The sequence below is a fragment of the Homarus americanus genome, unplaced genomic scaffold, assembly GCF_018991925.1.
Source record: "Homarus americanus isolate GMGI-L3 unplaced genomic scaffold, GMGI_Hamer_2.0 scaffold18703, whole genome shotgun sequence".
NCBI lineage: Eukaryota > Metazoa > Arthropoda > Malacostraca > Decapoda > Nephropidae > Homarus > Homarus americanus.
The window spans coordinates 6,633,052-6,653,739 of record NW_024749779.1 but is presented as its reverse complement, the minus strand read 5'-3'; the positions used below and the strand labels follow the sequence as shown (position 1 = coordinate 6,653,739).

General features: G+C 41.6%; 3 protein-coding genes across 4 annotated transcripts; all 3 read left to right on the top strand.

The window, feature by feature from the left end:
- Nucleotides 1-1,246: 1,246 nt before the first annotated feature.
- Nucleotides 1,247-2,574, top strand: LOC121853787 (neurotrophin 1-like). The gene is made up of 2 exons (XM_042348148.1): nucleotides 1,247-1,293; nucleotides 1,621-2,574. Exons 1-2 carry the CDS (start codon nucleotides 1,279-1,281, stop codon nucleotides 2,269-2,271), a joined length of 666 nt encoding a protein of 221 aa, XP_042204082.1. The 5' UTR covers nucleotides 1,247-1,278; the 3' UTR covers nucleotides 2,272-2,574.
- An 8,462-nt stretch (nucleotides 2,575-11,036) lies between these two features.
- Nucleotides 11,037-18,020, top strand: LOC121853780 (neurotrophin 1-like). 2 transcript variants are annotated; one of them, XM_042348139.1, is made up of 3 exons: nucleotides 11,037-11,088; nucleotides 11,675-12,379; nucleotides 17,975-18,020. In XM_042348139.1, exons 1-3 carry the CDS (start codon nucleotides 11,074-11,076, stop codon nucleotides 17,984-17,986), a joined length of 732 nt encoding a protein of 243 aa, XP_042204073.1. In that variant the 5' UTR covers nucleotides 11,037-11,073; the 3' UTR covers nucleotides 17,987-18,020. The 2 variants fall into 2 exon arrangements, with proteins under 2 accessions (XP_042204073.1, XP_042204072.1); XM_042348138.1 differs by lacking the exon at nucleotides 17,975-18,020 and having other exon boundaries at nucleotides 11,675-12,784.
- A 1,080-nt stretch (nucleotides 18,021-19,100) lies between these two features.
- Nucleotides 19,101-20,451, top strand: LOC121853784 (neurotrophin 1-like). Its single transcript, XM_042348144.1, has 2 exons — nucleotides 19,101-19,140; nucleotides 19,493-20,451. The coding sequence occupies exons 1-2, from the start codon at nucleotides 19,126-19,128 to the stop codon at nucleotides 20,150-20,152; spliced, it is 675 nt and encodes a 224-aa protein (XP_042204078.1). The 5' UTR covers nucleotides 19,101-19,125; the 3' UTR covers nucleotides 20,153-20,451.
- Nucleotides 20,452-20,688: the final 237 nt, after the last annotated feature.

Below are 20,688 nucleotides of genomic sequence, written 5' to 3'. Positions count from 1 at the left end.
AGCACTACTATTAACTACCAACTCTATAATTATCATCTCATCATATCTCCATCATAACCACCATCATCATCATCATAAGCATCATCAGTTTCAATATCACTATCATCACTACTACCATCAAGATCATCACTATCTCTCCTACTACCAATAGACACCACTACCATCATCATTTATATAACCGGCTAACATCACCATCATATCCTCACTATCACCACCATCATCAACACTGTCGCTACCTCCTCCTCCTCACCATCAGGAACAACCACACCTACCACCACTTACTCCCTCACCATCATCCTCACTATCACCACCATCATCATCAACACTGTCGCTACCTCCTCCTCCTCACCATCAGGAACAACCACACCTACCACCACTTACTCCCTCACCATCATCCTCACTATCACCACCATCATAAACACTGTCGCTACCTCCTCCTCCTCACCATCAGGAACAACCACACCTACCACCACTTACTCCCTCACCATCATCCTCACTATCACCACCATCGTCACAACTATCACCATCAACACCTGTGACCACTTGACACATGGTAACAACTACACTAATTTACTCTTCCATTTGGGTCGTATATATTCACGCCTTTACGATGTGGAAATGATCTTACGTTAAGCTTCAAAGTTTTCTTATGCCAGTGTGATAATAACATCATTATATTTTCCGAATGACATCTTGTAGACCGAGGAGACTACAGGGTTATGACATATTGTGAGATAATGTGAGATAGAAGTATGTTTAGGTGAAGGTGTGAGACTCTTAATTACTCAGGTATATTTTCTCAACTAGGAAAATTCGCTTCAGTCTCGTATGTGTGTGTGTGTGTGTGTGTGTGTTTGTGCGCGCTTTGTACTTGCGTTTACGTGACTGTAGATCTAGAAGAGAAATCGGCTTCATGCAACACTTTGTTTACATATGGGCAGCCACACCAACTAGGCCACGTGGATAAAGCTCCATATAAGAACAAACAAAAGGGAAAGTGGGCATTGCCGACACATCTCAGCGTAGTCTCCTTCAAAGATTCCCTAAGACAAGCTCACTCATACCACCTTGTAAACTTTACCTATGTACAAACATTTGATATTTATTGATATTTATACGACACAACTAATATTGCTTTTATGTATACAGTAACAGTGGCAGTAGTTATCAGCGGCTTGGCACCTCTTTAGGCGTGACGTCATCGCACCTGGACTTTGTATATAAGACAGTGTTTAGCTCAGGTTGGCATCAGTACTACTCTCGCATCTCCCTCTCAATATGGCCCTCGCTCTGGTATGATCATTACAAGACATCTGTATTACTACCATGTACAGTAACATATGTATACTAACTCCTTTACTGATTTTTACGGTTACTTCTCAATATTCTAAGGACTTTCTACATAATATCATAATGATGTATGCAACATTACCATTAAATGTTAAAACTAAATTTCAATCTATAACAACATTTCTAAGCATCTGTTGATATGAAAGTCAAAAAGCTTAAGGACTGGATTGTTTTTCCTTTGTCTAAAAAATATCACTCGTAATTTTAAGTTTGCTGGTGAAGGTGATTTCTCAACGAATACATTAGTCTATTTTTTTTCTTTTGTTCCAGTCGGTTGTTCTGGCGTGTGCCGGAGCCGTTCTTGGCTCCGTCCACCCTCCTCGCTACGGCCACCACCAGCCCTCCTATAGCTATTGTGACCCAACGGCCACCCCCACCTGCGCCGCCAACTCCACCCTCACCTACTGCCTGGAGGACGCTGAGTACCCCGAGTATGAGATCAAGGGCGCCATCAGTGCTGACCATATCTTCGCCAAGAAGTACGCTGATGTGGCCGACCAGTCAGCTGATGACCTGGTCGACATGGTGACCAAGGAACAGGAAGAGGCCTTCGACTACTCCTACTACACTGGTGCCTCCACTGGTGACTCTCCCTACGATGCCACCCACTGGGGCGGTCCCGAGGGCTACATCTGCCCCTCTGACGTCGCCTACGTCATGGCCAAACGTGCCCAGAATGTAGAAGGCAAGTGGCGTGTTATTGTCAACGATGTTCACTACTACACCCAGACCGCCCGCCTGGAGACTTGTCTCTTCCCTGAAGCTGCTTGCCGCGCCCTTGCTCCCTGTTACAAGAGTCATTGCACCCAGAAGTACGTCTACCACCGCCTCCTGTCCTTCGACCCCTGTGATCCCTACAAGGGTCTCTTCATCGACATCTACAAGATGCCATCTGCCTGCTCTTGCCACATCCCCGCCTAAGACTCTCCAACAATGAAGAGTCTTACCTGAGCCTCCAGGATAATCCTGAGGCTCCGTGCCCACATCAGAACCACCGACACCCTGTAAACCCCGCCCCTGCCGCGGAGGAGAAGCCCCGAGATGACTGGAGAACTGCTTTCTTCACGTACCGCCACTAGTCATGCCAGGGACTCCCGGGACGCTCCTCGCCGCTCCTCTTACTCCTCCCTTTTCCTCTTCTTCCTCTTATTGATAACCATGTGAGTGCCAGATGCGAGAAGTTACTGTAGTATTTATATAAATTCTATTAAAGTATTCATATTACTGCGTATTTGATTTTACACTTCAGAAGCCACTGACGTTTATGATGTTTTCATCAGTACCTCTTCTCCTTTGTCCAAAAAGAATCTGAGTCAATGTGAAACATAGATAAAACTTTTTGGAAACTTCATCCCCCTATTCTTTCAGATTCAACTTTAATAAATATCTACTCAAAGAAAAAAATCCTTCCAAACACATTACTAGTTCTCACACTTGAGCTCCTACATAACATTAAGACAAGAAGACAAGGTAAGAAAAACAGAATATCTTTAAGAATTTCTAGTTATTAGCCAATGTAAAAACTATGACATACAACGCGATACAGGAAGACTTTATCCTCTGAAACACCTTAAAACTCATACCTTAATTAAAACAAGAAGGAAACAAAGGAACAACATTGCGAGTAATCTTAGCACATGAGCTCTAACCCAAAGTTCATATCGACAGTACCAGGTATAAACAAAACCCGAAGAGTTACTTTGGTTGATCAAGAGAGCTAGTTGACTTGTGTCTCACGGTCGAATCTTACACGGAAGGTCAAGTACAGGACCAGATGGGTGTCACGATTGTCTTCAATTACTAACAGTTGTGTAATGCTAGTTTACTACTATTGAATTTCCGCTCTCTAATTATCATTACACGTGTCATAATGAGCAATAATGACTGGATAATGGATGTTATATGGGCAATAATGACTGGATAGTAGATGTTATATGAGCAATAATGACTGGATAGTGGATGTCGTATGGGCAATAAAGACTACATAGTGGATGTTATATGGGCAATAATGACCGGATAGTGGATGTTATATGAGCAATAATGACTGGATAGCGGATGTTATATGGGCAATAGTGACTGGATAGTGGATGTTATATGGGCAATAATGACTGGATAGTGGATGTTATATGGGCAATAGTGACTGGATAGTGGATGTTATATGAGCAATAAAGACTACATAGTGGATGTCGTATGGGCAATAAAGACTACATAGTGGATGTCGTATGGGCAATGATGACTGCTTAGGGTAAATTATACTTGAAATACTAACATGTAGTTTGACTTTCTGCCACCAGGTAAATTAATATCAAGTCTTTGTTTTTACTCTTCCTTCAGTTCATCCTGTTGTTTCTGTTCTCCTGTCTTTTGTTTCCTCATTTATCTTTGCTCATCTCTTCTCCTCACCTCTTTTGATGTTCTTGCTCACTAAACACCGCGTGGTCTGGTCCATAATGTGTGTCGAAACTGTGAACACTCAAAGTCTAAGTCTCTAAGCCTTCAAGTCTCTCTCCAAGTCTCTCTCTAAGTCTCTTTCTAACTCTCTCTCTAAATCTCTCTCTAACTCTCTCTCTCTCACTCTCTCTCCGTGACTCAGTATAGTAGAGAAGGGAGATCACTAAATACATTAATGAGTGCGCGAGGTCGGAAAGATTAGCCATAACTTTCATGGCTGACCTTGGTGTGGGTGTGGTGGGGCGCCTATTCACCTGTTAGAGGCAAGGTTAGAATGATATGATGATGATGGTGATGGTGATTATGGTGATGAGGATGATGATGATAAGCGGAGTTAGTGACGAAAAAATTATGATTATATGGACAGCTATAATGATGACGGTAATTCTAGGAGTAATACTGTACTGTAGATGACATTGTAGTAGGAGGTAGTGGTGTATATCCTCGTAAAGCTGAGGCTGAAGACACTGACTCTGACAGGCGTATTTCCAGTGTTTGACATAATTGTAACATGATTACCTCAAGGACATCATGCTGATTTTGTTTTATAATTATAATGATCATCATTACACTCACTAGTCCAGTCTCCATGTGTTAGTATAAATTGAGCAAAAGGACTTTCTTTACGAATGACTTAATGCAGGTTTCACACCATAAGTATTTCGGAAAAGTATGTTTTCGCAAGCAGCAAATGTTTCCCTGACCAAATGTGTTTATTACAATACAGCGAACGTTTGTAGTGAGACACAGGTGAGCTGTAACTGTGGCTGACACTTCCCTTTGTTCAGGAAGTGAGACACACAAGTGAAAAAAGTTTTAAGGTATAACCTTTCAAGGGTGATATATCGACGAGAAAATTACGTTCATATAACTTAGAGCAGTTAGTTGACATCACGGACTATTCTTCTTCTTTCATCCTGTCAGACTGCTCGCTACCGTTGCTCTGGTGGCTGATGAAGACTTAATAGGTTTACAGGCTTCCTGCGACATCTAGGTCAAGCCACCACTAAGAACTCCGTCACCACAAGAAAATTACTGAGAAAAAATGAAAGTGGGTCCCATAGACATGACTGCCAGTTAAGGACAGTGTGGATACAGTACACAGTGGCAACATGACCGACAATGTATTCGACTGCCTTCACTTCCCCAAATTGCAGTTAAATACCTATTTGCAGCTGGGTGGATTGGGAGTATCCGAGTATCGAATCAACGTTCCTAGAACAGAGACGAGAGCTGTATCCACTCAACCTCCACAATCCAAAAATTAGTCTACCTCATAACAATTGTGTTCTATACCTGAATCAACAGTTGAGGTGTATAATTAAAACAGTAATTGTACTTTATACTTGAACCATACTTGTACTTTACACCTAAACCAGGACTGAGGAAACCACACCCACAATAGTCATAACCTGTCTTATGAACCACAACAAAGGAGTCACTGATGAGGAATGGGTCCATTTCCTGCCACATTCTGAGTAAGTAGCCTGGCCTCCAGTTTTAACAAGCTTCTTGAGAGACGGCACTGTCATTTTTCTCATTGTAGTCAGTCCAGGTCAGGCCCTTCATGAGTCTTACGAGAGTCCGACAAGACTGGTGAGATCATCCTTTGTTTTCTTTTGTCCATCATATTTTATCTTTTAAAGTTCAGTAGATATTTTGTAAATACCTGTGATATTAACCCTTTTTGTTTCTCCGGGTATTGAAATCATTGAGGTAATATTATAAAATCATTGAGCACCACCCATCACGTTCTCAATGTTGATCGCGTGTGTTGGATCAGTTTGGTCGAGCACGGTGATGACCCAGTTAACTACGGGCGGTGTTGATCCCAAGGCCTCATCCTCCCATCAGCATTGCAGAGCCACCCACTGACCCTAACTTAACACAGTTGGTGCAGCTGCCTATGTGCATCAGCCCGTGGTTTAGGTTCTGTTGACTTACCATCAATATTTACCCTTTTTTCTCTTATTTACGTCTCTTTTTCTTCATACCCTTGACCGGCTCTCTTTCTTCTCTTGTGTCTAGGGTCAGCCACCTTGCTCATAATGATGTCTCTACGGTTGTAAGCTGCTTGTGTCGCCCTCTATACACCCAGTAAACACAGCCTGAGCAGCGCCTGAAACTTATTTTTTCGAGTTACCGCCAGAAAATGCGATGACCCTTTGCTAAGTAATCTAGCCTCTCGGGGGATTAACTTAACATTGTTTGTACTTTGTGTCAGCGGTGACTGTGCAACGGGTTGATTCAGTTACCTTTAAGTAGATAAGTAGATTTAGCAGGCCTTAGACACACTACTACCACTTGTAAATTAACACAACATTGGTATTATTGTGTCAATATTTTACACCTACATTTCTACTAACACTGTTGTGTGTCATTACAGCACCTGGATCCGAGTCTTAACAAAGGGAAGTACTGGTGTCGGTTCCTGCGGTAAAACACCAATTACTGAAACTTCCAGGGCGTGACATTGACGGCGGTCCTCCTTACTGCTCCTGTAGCTGTATACGATAAATTCACTCCTTAAACTTTAGATAAATGTTCCTAGTAACAATAGTCTCAGTGCAATACAAATACATTTTACATTTTTAGCATCGTATCGTGGCTTAACTAACCCACTTACATGTAGTGTACTTTCATATCACCAGTCGTCATCAATACTGCCCACACGGCGTAAGCTATTATTGCTATATCATTTAGGTAACAGGCGTCATGGACAGAGGTAATGCTTCTCTACCTATGCCTACCTGGCATACTACTTACCAGACAGCTATAAACAAGAAGTAATATCCTAAAATGGTGAATTCTTGTCACCTTAATAACATTCTTACAGACTCTCAGTTTCGATTTGAAGCTGGAAGGTCGACTGAGAGTGCTCTGCTATCCTTTGCTAATTAACATCTTAAACTCCTTTGATGACAGTCAGTTCACAGTCGGAATATTCCTGGACCTCTCTAAATCCTTTGATACTGTCGACCATACCATCCTCCTAGCAAGGTTTGAACATTATTGCGTTAGGGGCTTATCTCACAATTGGCTTACCTCATATTTGTCTAACAGGAAGCGGTATGTCTGCTATAATAATCATCAATCTGACTTCTCACCAGTTTTGTATGGCATCCCTCAAGGTTCCATTCTCGGTCCTGTACTGTTCTTGTTGTATATAAACGATCTAGTCCACTCCAGCACACTCGCCAAATACAACTTATTTGCAGATGATAGTAATCTCTATGCCAGCAATTCAGATCTCCATTCCTTGACGAGAACTATGAACACATCTGAATAAAGTCAGGACCTGGGTAACACGTAATAAACTGACCTTAAACCTCGGAATAAAACCCACTATACAATCTTTCACAGAAGGAAAACCCTACCCCTTCATTTGGACCCCCTGTACCTTGGTAATACAGTCCTCAAACGTGAACAAAATACTAAATTCCTTTGGGAGAAACTTAGCTGGAGAAACCACATACAAGCCATTCACAATAAAGTCAATAAACAGTGCGGTATCCTGTATCACACTCGTCAGTCACTCACTCTTACAGCAATGAAAGAAATATATTATGATCTTGTTTACCAACACTTGATATACTGTCACACAGTATGGGGGCCTCTGGCTCTACAAAACCACAAACCATAATCACTGCATAGAAGAGAGTTGTGCGGATAATGATCTACTTGAAAAAAATGATCACACAAAAGAACAATTTGCTAAATTGTAAATATTAAAATTCGAGGATATTAATACCTACTACTGCGCCCTATTGTTTTTTTTTTACAAATCCGTTAATCACTTGCTTGACAATAATTATTCCCAGTTCCGGAATAATCAGAGATACAACTTGAGACATTAAAGGAAGCGTCAAAGTTTACCTGTCTAAAACACCGCCCACCACAAGGTAGGTTGATGTGACATTGGACGAAAAAATATGATTTGTTTTTAGTGCTATCTGTCTCTCACACCTTCCTTCCTTCCTTCCTTCCTTCCTTCTTTCCTTCCTTCCTTTATTTCTTCATTCCTTCCGTTACCTCTCGAGTCGTAACTTACACACCCTCCTCCTTCTCATTCCTTCCCTCTATCCTACTACACACACTCCCCACACCCGCACCACACACCCATACCACACACACCCACACCACACACACACCACACCCGCACCACACACCCATACACACACACCCACACCACACACACCCCACACCCGCACCACACACCCATACCACACACACCCACACCACCCCACACCCCACACCCGCACCACATACCCATACCACACACACCCACACCACACACACTCCCACACCCACCACACACACCACACACCACACACACCCACACCACACACCCACACCCACACCACACACACCACACCCATACCACACACTTTTACACCCACTCTACTCCCCCCACCCACACACACACAATACACGCCACACCACACACACTCCTACACCCGCACCACACACCCACACCACACACACTCCCACACCCGCACCACACACCCATACCACACACACCCACACCACACACACTCTCACACCAGCACAACACACTCTTACACCCCCACACCACATACTTTTTATCCGCACAACACACCACACACTCCTATACCCACACAACACACTCTTACACCCACACCACACGCTTCTACACTCACTCTACACACACTACACACAATCATACGAGTATTGTCAGGAGCCTGACAAGTAGAGCAGGAGAGTACAAGGTCAGGAACTTGGAGTGAGTGGTGTGGTGAGTGCGTGTGACAGTGCTTAGTGTGCGTGTTAGAGTGTGTTGTGTTGGGGTGGTGTAGTGTGTAAGGTGAGTGTTTATGGTATGAAGATCAATATAGCTGTAGAGTGTGAGAGTATGTGAGTAAGTGCGTGTTGGAGGAGGTGTGTGGTGTAGTGGCTGGTAAGGGTGTGGATGAGTGGGTGTTGATGAGGATATGTGTGGGTTAGTGTGTGGGTGAGGATGTGTGGGTGAGGGTATGTGGGTGAGGGTGTATGGGTGAGGGTGTGTGGGTGGGGACGTGAGGTGTAGTGGCTGGTGAGGATGTGTGTGGGTGAGTGTGTGTGTGTGTGTGTGTGTGTGTGTGTGTGTGTGTGTGTGTGAGTGTGTGGGTGAGAATGTGTGGGTAAGAGTGTATGGTGTAGTGGCTGCCTGGCTGGTGTATGTGTGTGTGTGTGTGTGGTTTAATGGCTGGTGAGTGTGAGTGGAGAAGGCCACAGTGAAGCTAACCATTACAGTACAGCTCGCTGGCTCACCGAACACACTGAATGTAATCAAATACTGACTCTGTAGCCTCCTCACTCACTACTCCTGCTGATCAACACAAATCTTAATCGCATCACAAAATCCCCATAGCAATTTTTTCATCATACATTTGCCTCATTTATGTTCAGTATCATCACAAACACTAAATTCGTTTCTATTCACGCATATGTCAAGGCAACACATCTACTGTCCTATCAGTTTCTGCACCTGTACCATATTCGCTAAGATCTTTATTATGAAAGACACTCGATATTACTAAATTAAAATAGAAGCAATGTGACAAGACACCATGGGAGGGAAAGCCTTAACGGGTAAAGTAATTTATCTTCAGTAATATGTATAAATATTAACAGCACAAGAGATGGTTTATGATCACAAGCAAAATGTGGGTTTGAATCCTAGAGAGACAATAATGTACAATAAATTGTGCAGGCAACTTCGCTCGCGTAGTTTGATGTGTGTAATAAAATAATAATAATAATAATTGACGGTTTATTGAAAAAGTTCTGCAGCCCGAAGGCTGAAAATATACATTGGACATAAATGACTTATTTCATACATTGGTGGTTTAACAAAAGCCTTCATTAGAGAAAGGTAAAGGAACATACAGTGAGCATTCAGATTAATGTAGGTGTTGAACAGCAAACACGTAGTGTAGTAACTCTCTCCCAGATGGTGTTAGGAGGGACCTGATGTGGTGTAGTAATTCCCTCACAGATGGTGTTATGAGGGGCCTCACGTGTAGTAATTCCCTCACAGATGGTGTTATGAGGGGCCTCACGTGGTGTAGTAGTTCCCTCATAGATGGTGTTACGAGGGGCCTCACGTGGTGTAGTAACTCCCTCACAGATGGTGTTATGAGGGGCATCACGTGGTGTACGAATTCCCTCACAGATGGTGTTATGAGGGACCTGACGTGGTGTAGTAATTCCCTCACAGATGGTGTTATGAGGGACCTGACGTGGTGTGTGTGTGTGTGTGTGGGTGTGTGTGTTGTGCACGAAATGGAGTGTTTAATACAGTCGTCTGGAGACATCTGTCATTGCGAGTTTTGTGTGTTGTGGTTAAGAAAACTCTGAGGCGCCGTTCAGTTTAACATCCACACACCGTTACCCTGGTTTTACTCTCAGCTTCAGTGTGCAAGCAACTCCTAATGCCTTTACCAATACCACAAGTTCTAGGCTTGATAACTCGTCAGTTTGCCTCATTTGTATAAGGTTTCTTTCTTAAAAGCAAAAATCAGAAACGACCCAAAACTCACAATTGTAGGTCTCCCGGCATTATTACATTTTGTCTCTTGACTTTTAAATTAAAACTTTATTTGATATTTTATGCTGCCAACTTTACTATTTATATATGGCCAATAGCTGTCAAGGACATTCCCCTGGGTCAGTCATTCACTCACTATATTTCACGTTCTTTGCTCAGATCACGACATTGTAGCAGGTGATTTAACACTTTCAAAGATTTTATTTCTCGAAATACCTAAATAATTGTTATAAATAAATAATAATAATTTAACAAAAGATCGTGGAATAAGCAATTACCGCGTAATATAATCCAATTTTTACCATATCCAATGTTATTTCCTCCAAGTTAAGCATGGGATAAAATGCTCAAAGACAAGAATTCCCGAAGTACCGGCACAATTCTGGTAAAATAATAATAATAATAATAATAATAATAATAATAATAATAATAATAATAATAATAATAATAATAATAAAAGAAAGAAATATGAACACTGAGAAAAGAAACGCTGAGTGGCTGATGGTCCTGATATAATGCATCAGTTGTAAGTCCTCAATAATGTTTCCCGCCCTCCAAATTACGTCGCCCCCACCCCACCGGTGAAAGTAACGCCGCCAGCCAATCACAGCTACTACGCTCTCGTGACGTCACTACAAGTCTACGCATATATATTGGCTCGTGTTGCAAGGATGAGACACAAGAAGTCAGAAATCAAGAACTCTCGCATCTGTACACGTACTATGGCGCTCACAGTGGTAAGTCCACAACCCAATGTAGTTTGGTCTTCAACTTCATGAAAACTTTAGATACATTTAATCAAAGTACATCGTCTATTGACAGATTAAATATTAGAATCGTGTATCTTATTTAATCTATCCACACTCTGAACCCGTCATTTAATACTATAAAAACACAGCCCAACTTGACCCTCTTCCGCCCCCTTCCACACACCGCTGCCCCAGGACACATGTAGACTGAACTTGAGGTATCATTTTCTTAGTCATCTTTCTCTCCTTCCCACCTCAACTGTATTTCCCCCCATACACTTTTCTCACACACTCTTTTAACCTATATCACTTAATTACTCAGTCTATCTTACTTTCAAAGCAAAGTATACCCTGCAGTTGCTCTCCTGACTACATTTTACCACAAGTTCTTGCACACTACTAGCCATTTTTTCCATACAGATCTACATCTTCGCAATCATTAAGCTGTATTTATTGAGTTGCTATCCTCGCCATAGTTGGTACCTAACATTTTTATCTGTCTATGTCTATTAATATCTACGAATATTGATTCACAGTCTAGTTTCTAACAGACAACGTTTTTCTTCTTCCCCAGTCAATTTTTCTAGCCTGCACCACAGCGGTGCTTGGCTCCGTCCATACCTCTCCTTACGGCCACCCTCAGCCTGCCTACGGCCACGCTCAGCCTGCCTACAGCCACGCTCAGCCTGCCTACGGCCACCAACCCGCCTACAAGCACAGCTACTGTGACCCAACGGACACCCCCACCTGCGCCGCCAACTCCACCCTCACCTACTGCCTGGAGGACGCTGAGTACCCCGAGTATGAGATCAAGGGCGCCATCAGTGCTGACCATATCTTCGCCAAGAAGTACGCTGATGTGGCCGACCAGTCAGCTGATGACCTGGTCGACATGGTGACCAAGGAGCAGGAAGAGGCCTTCGACTACTCCTACTACACTGGTGCCTCCACTGGTGACTCTCCCTACGATGCCACCCACTGGGGTGGTCCCGAGGGCTACATCTGCCCCTCTGACGTCGCCTACGCCAGGCCCAGACGTGCCCAGAATGTAGAGGGCAAGTGGCGCGTTATTGTCAACGATGTTCACTACTACACTCAGACCGCCCGCCTGGAGACTTGTCTCTTCCCTGAAGCTGCTTGCCGCGCCCTTGCTCCCTGCTACAAGAGTCACTGCACCCAGAAGTACGTCTACCACCGCCTCCTGTCCTTCGACCCCTGTGATCCCTACAAGGGTCTCTTCATCGACATCTACAAGATGCCATCTGCCTGCTCTTGCCACATCCCCGCTTGATAACAATGCCCGCCTTACCCCCCTCCAATTTACCGAAGCCCTACCCTCCTCGACCCCACAACGCCGCCGTGCCAGACTAGAATATTGACACTGTTTGCCCATCTTCTACTGTCGATTAGATCCCGGGGGCGCCCGCATCACAGGGGCGTCCCTCAGACTCGCGTGAGAAGCTCCCAAGAGACCTAGAGAACTGCTTTCTTTACGTACCGCCCAACACCATCAGTCACAGGGACCACTTGGGAATTTCTGTACCCGCTCGGAGTCCGGATGCTAAATTATTCATTATTTCAAATTTTCTTTCTCTTCTACTGTCCAGTAACTTATGTCATAACATGTGAGTGCGAGATGCTGAGAGTTCTTGTAATTATTTTTTAAAATAAACAAAAAATCTGATATATGTATTTTCACTTATCTTCCCACAGATCTATAAAGGAAATATTCTGATATTAATATAAGCTGTCAGTTTTACTTATTTATTCTTAATAGCCAATATTCTTGCAAACAAAAATAATTGTATCTCACAAATTTACTTAAAAACATTTGACATTTTGGAATGTATGCACTGGTGTTGTATGCATGTACGGTAATTCCCAGTTGGCAAGAATATAAAAATGTGAAGACAATTTTATCTACGGTGTAATGTGCACAGAAATATACCTAAAATCTAATGAGCCATAATCACCTGGAAATAAAAATCAACCCACTTCTTAATTGAGGTAAATTTCCCGCCTTGTAACACTCTTCATAGATTCACTTAAACTCCTCCATCTGAGTTGAAACTACAATGTAAATTTATTTGTTCTTATCCACTCCGATCATGAGGCCAGCCGTCTTGCTATAAAACACTCCAGCTCAACCTTTTAACACCCACTAACTGTTTACTTCAGGTGTAATCACGACCAATCGTTATTAAACTCTGCCAGAGTCCCTCATCACAAGTTACAATCGTTTACAAATTCTGCTTTTATTAGTCTTTGGGCATGGATTACTCGTACACTGAAGCGTGCAGTTATAGAGTGGATACAACGCTCGCCTTCTCCACTAATGGCCATTGGCTATAGTATCAAAGCGCTCCCAGTTCTTTCAGTTTTAAATAGGTGTTGAAATGTAGGCGGCGAGTGCAGTGTCGACCAGTTCCTTCCTTGTGTACAGTACCTAAGGCTTACAGTAATATTGCATCACTGCAGTATATCATTAAACATCCAACAGAGCTTTATTTTAGTTGGGAATGCTGTACAGATGTCGTAGCTACTTCACTCCTGAGCAGTTGCTTAGAGTACTGCTCTCATATCTGGGGTGGCTCTTCTACTGCCCAACTGTTAGATAGGGTGGAATCAAAGGCATTTCGTCTTATTAACTCTCCTCCTTTAGTTGACAATCTTCTTCCCTCTCTCTTCGCCGCAATGTTGCTTCACTCTCTCTTTTACAGGTACTTTAACGGGCCATGTTCGATGGATTTGGCATCCTGTGTACCGCCGGCAACGCCGTGGGCTCGTAACACTCGTCTTGCCCGCGGTGCCCACCGTTTCTCTGTGGATGTCGGTCACACTAGAATATCCCGTTATAGTACATCCTTCCATCCTTACACAGCCAAACTGTGGAATGCTTTGCCTTCTTCCGTGTTTCCATATTTATACAATCTGTCTCACTTTAAAAAGCTGGTTTTCCGGCATCTTCGTGGTGTAGATTAATATAACCTTTTGTTTTCTATTTTCAATTTAGTTTTACCTGTGCCCGGGTGCCCACCGGGCAATTATCTCGGCCAGATCTTGCCATGGTGAACTGGGTTGTCAATTTCGTGAAGTTTCCCCAAATTTATTACACAACAAAATTCCACACTATTAAATTTCACCAAAAAGATATTTCATTGGACAAAATCCCACAATAAAACAGTAAAATGTAATGTTTCCTAACCTAACCCAGCCTAACCTAACTTAACTTTACCTAACCTAATCTGGTTAACTCCATTAACTTCGCGCTATGGTTTTTGTCTAGTGTAAATTGAGATCACTGCCTCTCACATTCTTCCCCATAGAACTGATCTGAGATTCATTATTAAAATTTACAATAAAACTCTCTCTCTCTCTCTCTCTCTCTCTCTCATAAAGACTAGACGAGGACTCAGACATTGTGTCACTGGGTAGGACCATCTGGAGTCTTGTATTTTGGGCCATAACCGAGAGCTAACTTTGTCACTTTCAGTCTCTCTATGTTGTAGTTATCGCCACCACCATCACCACCACCACCACCACCATAATTTGGCTAATTGTAATGACCATCACAACTACCACAGTTTATTGTGGCATTCGTTGCGTCGCGTTAAGTGGCTTCCGTCATGAATGTGAAAATAATTACTCGTGAAAAGGTGGACAGTTTAGTGAAATTTGTCAGGTAGTGTGTACAGTACATTCACATTTTCAGGAGTTCGGACAAGTTTGCTAATAGTCACGATACGATTGGTTTAAGCAGGGAGATGAGGGGAATTCGGGGATATAGCGCGTGTTCAACTTAAACCTATAGTTATCCGTACGTCTGATGAGTCTAACAAGTAAGGAAGTGTGTTCTGAAGTGATTGTCTTAAAGTCAATCTCTTGAATTTGAAAATTAATGAATTTCATCAGGAGAGTCGTAAATACGTAAAATATATTTATGTACTGTACTTAATACCACACAACTATATCCGAAATCCTACATAAGCTCGTATTTACACTCACACAACCAGATACAGACATAATAATGTACTCAACTTTCATTAGTTCAGGAGTGACGCCATGTATAAAATGTTGTGGTCTCCTCGGTGGGCGACAGATGGCAGCACCTCTCTGAACACTGCCGCGGTGAAAGTAGTCGTGGAGACGTTTGACAACACGTACGGGGATCACAGATGTTATATGGTCAATTTAAGTGATTCTAAATGATAGTACACATTAAAAAATATCTTTAAAAAGGTATTACAGATTGGTTTTTTTAAGCACAGAATTAGATATTGTAGGATATTACTTTTACTTTTATCCTCTTCGCCACTGATCGGCTTGTTAGCCGCTTGGCCGATCGGTCACGTAGAAAACTTAAACTCAACAACATATGAAAATCTTGATTTAGAACTTAGTAATTTTAAATCATGTCATTAAAAATATATTCCCAGCTTTAAATTATATCGTTAGTGATCAAATATAAACACGTAGAGGTTACACGACTTCTAGTTAAGCTTCAATCCACTTTGCCATTTTGTTGAGGCTATTATATATACATTCATCTTGTTTTCGTAACGCTGTCAAGAGATTTCCGCGAAGACACAATAGGTAACCCGGATCCTGTCCATCAGTTATATATATTTACCTGGACCGAGATTCAGAAAGGAAGGAGAGACTTGATTGATATGAAAGTCGAGGGTACAGTATGTACAAAAAGTGAAATGGTGGTGAATAATTCTTAAATGAATTTTTTGTATTGATGTACAGGGTATATTCGTGTGTGTGTGTGTGTGTGTGTGTGTGTGTGTGTGTGTGTCTCATTCGTTCAAGGAATAATTAAGAAATCCAAACAAGTTAGATACATTTTTTAACTGAAGCTGGTCTATATTCAGGGAGAGTCAATTAGATAATAATGATAATGGAGACAATATAATTATGAATGATATTATTGCTATCTCACTAACCTAACTTGATATGACCTGACCTGACCTAACCAACTTTAGATATAGTTAGGTGGTGTTATGATAGTACACAGCGTTTCCAGTGACACATATCAAATTTAAACAAATATGAAGTAATTTTTCATTAAAGTATAAAATTTAAGTATAAAAAAAAGTTATCTATTTGCTAAAAGGTTAACGGAATTATTAGGGTTAACCGGGCGATTATTGGGGAGGGAGAGAGAGAGAGAGAGACTGGGTTGGTGTATGTGTGTGAGTGTATATATAAACATTCAAACTGTATATGTATTATTCACTTATATAATTCATTGTGCGTTGACCTTCTCTCTGTTGACTGACTGGTGGTGACGTCACAGAGCAGCACGTGTATTCTTTTTTTCGGGGATTAGCCCACCCGGGCACAGGTTACTGACCCACATCGGTGCCTGGGGGGCGAAAATGTAATAATAATAATAATAATAATAATAATAATAATAATAATAATAATAATAATAATAATAATAATAGTAATAATAGTAATAGTAATAGTAATAATAATAATAATAATAATAATAATAATAATAATAATAATAATAATAATAATAATAATAATAATAGTAATAGTAATAATAATAATAATAATAATAATAATAATAATAATAATAAATAATAATAATAATAATAATAATAATAATAATAGTAATAGTAATAATAATAATAATAATAATAATAATAATAATAATAATAATAATAATAATAATAATAATAATAGTATATAATAGTAATAATAATAATAAATAATAATAATAATAATAATAATAATAATAATAATAATAATTATAATAATAATAATAATAATAATAATAATAATAATAATAATAATAATAATAATAATAATAATAATAATAAAGAAATACAAAATGAAAAAATGATCAAGAGTGAGAAACAATATATGTATGTTGTGTTGTCAATAGTAAGAGAAACAATGGAGGCCCTGCATTTGTGTGTAAATGAAACAGAAAGTCAGATGAGCAACCTGGGACTTGGTCACAATTTTCGCTATAAGGGCTGGCGCAGTGAAGGGATCATGCAGTCGAGAAGTTCCGAAGGACAAGAACTCTTGCGTGTGGAGTAATGGCTCTTCTTTTGGTACGTCTTTAATAACACGTGAAAAACTCTTAAGGTTAGATTCCGTTGGGATAAATTGTGATATAATTTGCTTTTAAATGACATTAACATATTTCATTATTTTGTTTTCATTATTAGCATTTCTGTACACCTTCTGCAACATTTATTGTGACATACACTCGGCCTAACTATCACAACTGCAGCTTTTTTTAACGTATAATAACACCTCTATTAGATTACACATCAGCAAGGGGGCATAAACATAGGAGTGATATGCTTACTTTATAGTCGGGGGAAGGAAGATGGCAACATTGTTCCTGACGAGTCTAAGTTTCCAGTGTTAATAGAGGAGGAAACAGGAGAACCCCAGAAGACATCCGATGTTCGGTAGTCAAACTGGGCAACACTCGGGATCGAACCCAGTTCGCGGTTGGGAAAGGTACCACCGGCATTCAAAAAATATTAAATACAAAATATTGTCTGATATGTCACTCGGTACACAGAAAAAATGATATGATCTTTGTCCTAAGAATGTGATGGATTCTTGTATCTACTTTTGTTCCAGTCGGTTGTTCTGGCGTGTGCCGGAGCCGTTCTTGGCTCTGTCCACCCGGGATCCCGGGAAGGAAACCCTAACCCAGACCGCCCGCTTGGAGACTTGTCTCTTCCCTGAAGCTGCTTGCCGCGCCCTTGCTCCCTGCTACAAGAGTCACTGCACCCAGAAGTACGTCTACCACCGCCTCCTGTTCTTCGACCCCTGTGATCCCTGCAAGTGTCTCTTCATCGACATATACAAGATGCCCTCTGCCTGCTCTTGCCACATCCCCGCCTAAGACTCTCCAACAGTGAACAGTCTTACCTGAGCCTCCAGGATAGACCAGAGGCTCCGTGCCTACGTCAAAACCATCGACACCCTGTAATCTCCGCCCCTGCCGCGGAGAAGCCCGGAGATGCTTTTTTCAAGTACTGCCACTAGTCATGCCAGGGACTTCCGGGACGCTCCTCGCCGCTCCTCTTACTCCTCCTTTTTCCTCTTCCTCTTATTGACAACCATATGAATGCCAGATGCGATTGATTACTGTAGTATTTATTATCCCAATACAAATTTTATACAGCAATAGCACTTTTTTATTATTAAAAAAAAAGAGTGCTTATCTGAGCAGAAATCAGTGTCCAAGCACCATATTTTATGTACCATAGTGCGCATTTGTATGGATAATATTATTCTCGCAGGTATTACATTGAACGTTGATCTATTTTTCTTTCAACGTTAGCTTAGTGTTTGCCCGTCCAGCATTCAACTTGCCTACCAATATTCATAAATATCAGAGTTCCCGGTTATTTTTCAATACTTTGGTCACAAACAAACAAGCACGTAAAGAAGTTACAATAATATTTTTACTCAGCGGGTGAAGCTCAATAATTCTGCTCTCACCGCAGGAATCATCGCATTCAAGAGAACTTATACCGGGTACAGTACTGTTAATTTATTCTGTATAATCGAGTTACAATTATATTACGACAAAGAAGATACTAATTAAAAACATATTTCCTTCATGGTTAGGTTAAGCGAGAGGTTAGGTTAGGTTAGGTCAGGTAAGGATGGCTCATGTAGATTGATACACAGTTAAGTGGTCCTGTTTTTTTGTTAAACTTTGGTTTGAGTGTTTGTTAGTTATTTTGCAAAATTACCGGGACGCATGCCCAGAATTTTGCAAAATAACCGTTTTCGCATACAAAAAAAAAACGTAACATAATCACACGTGTCTGTGTTTGTACAATATTGATCTTTAGCACAAAAATAAAATCACTATAATATTTATTTTTTTCTTTAACGGAGTAAATGAATGAAAGCAAGTTATTGCTGGCTTGTGCAGCGTCATGGATCAGGAAGGTCACTCCAGCAGCGGGTATATATAACGCTGTGTGGAGACGACAGACATCAGTACACCTCTCACATCAACACTGCATCATGGTTCTTGCTCTGGTAAGGATATTCACTAACAAGTATTCTAATAAGACTTAATAAAAAAGCTTAGAGAATTTGTTCATCATCTATGACAAACTGTTATGAAGCATAGGGACCAAGTATTAACATAAGAACATAAGAATGGAGGAAACTGCAGCGGGCCTATTGGCCCATACTGGGCACTCCCGTTTACACCCAACCCCCATTGCTCATATATCTATCCAATCTATGTTTGAAGGTATCCAGCGTATTCGAGTTAATGATGATATCTGGTAACTTGTTTCACTCGTCCACTACTCTATTTCCAAACCAATGTCCCCTTTGTTTAACCATAGTATATAAAATGAGAATACAAATATTTTATTTCCAGTCGGTTGTTCTGGCGTGTGCCGGAGTTGCTCTTGCTTCACGCCCTACTCCCTATGGCCATCAACCTCCTACATATGGCCACCAGCCATCCTACTGTGACCCCAAAACTCCTCCTACCTGTGCCGCCGGATCCCCTCTAACTTACTGCTTGGAAGACCCCGAATATCCCGAGTATGAGATCAAGGGCGCCATCAGTGCTGACCATATCTTCGCCAAGAAGTACGCTGATGTGGCCGACCAGTCAGCTGATGACCTGGTCGATTATGTGACCAAGCAACAGGAAGAGGCCTTCGACTACTATTTCTACACTGGAGCTTCCACTGGGAAATCTCCTTACGATGCCACCCACTGGGGCGGTCCCGAGGGCTACATCTGCCCTTCTGACGTCGCCTACGCCAGGCCCAAACGTGCCCAGAATGTAGAGGGCAAGTGGCGTGTCATTGTCAATGACGTTCACTACTATACCCAGACCGCCCGCCTGGAGACTTGTCTCTTCCCTGAAGCTGCTTGCCGCGCCCTTGCTCCCTGCTTCAAGAGTCACTGCACCCAGAAGTACGTCTACCACCGCCTCCTGTCCTTCGACCCCTGTGATCCCTACAAGGGTCTCTTCATCGACATCTACAAGATGCCATCTGCCTGCTCTTGCCACATCCCCGCCTAAGACTCTCCAACAATGAACAGTCTTACCAGAGCCTTCAGGATAGTCCTGAGACTCTGTGCCCATGCCAGAACCACCGACACCCTGTAAACCCCGCCCCTGCCGCGGAGGAGAAGCCCCGAGATGACTGGAGAACTGCTTTCTTCACGTAACATCAATAATAATGCCAGGGACTCCCGGGACGCTCCTCGCCGCTCCTCTTACTCCTCCTTTTTCCTCTTCTTCCTCTTATTAACAACCATGTGAGTGCCAGATGCGAGAAGTTACTGTACTATTTATATTTTATTAAATCATAAAAATTCCGTTTGTAGTTTTGCTTAAAATATTTACACCTTGGCAACATTTTACATGTAACACGTTCTTCTATACCAAGAGTTCCTCGCCTGTAGTAAATTACACTAAGTAATTTGGACTTTTTCGTGGAGTAATGGATGGTAGACTACATGTAAATATGGAAAGGAGATTATTTTCTTACACATGGTATAATAAGCATTATTATGATTATAGTCATAAATTAAATATATTACGGGTATCATTTT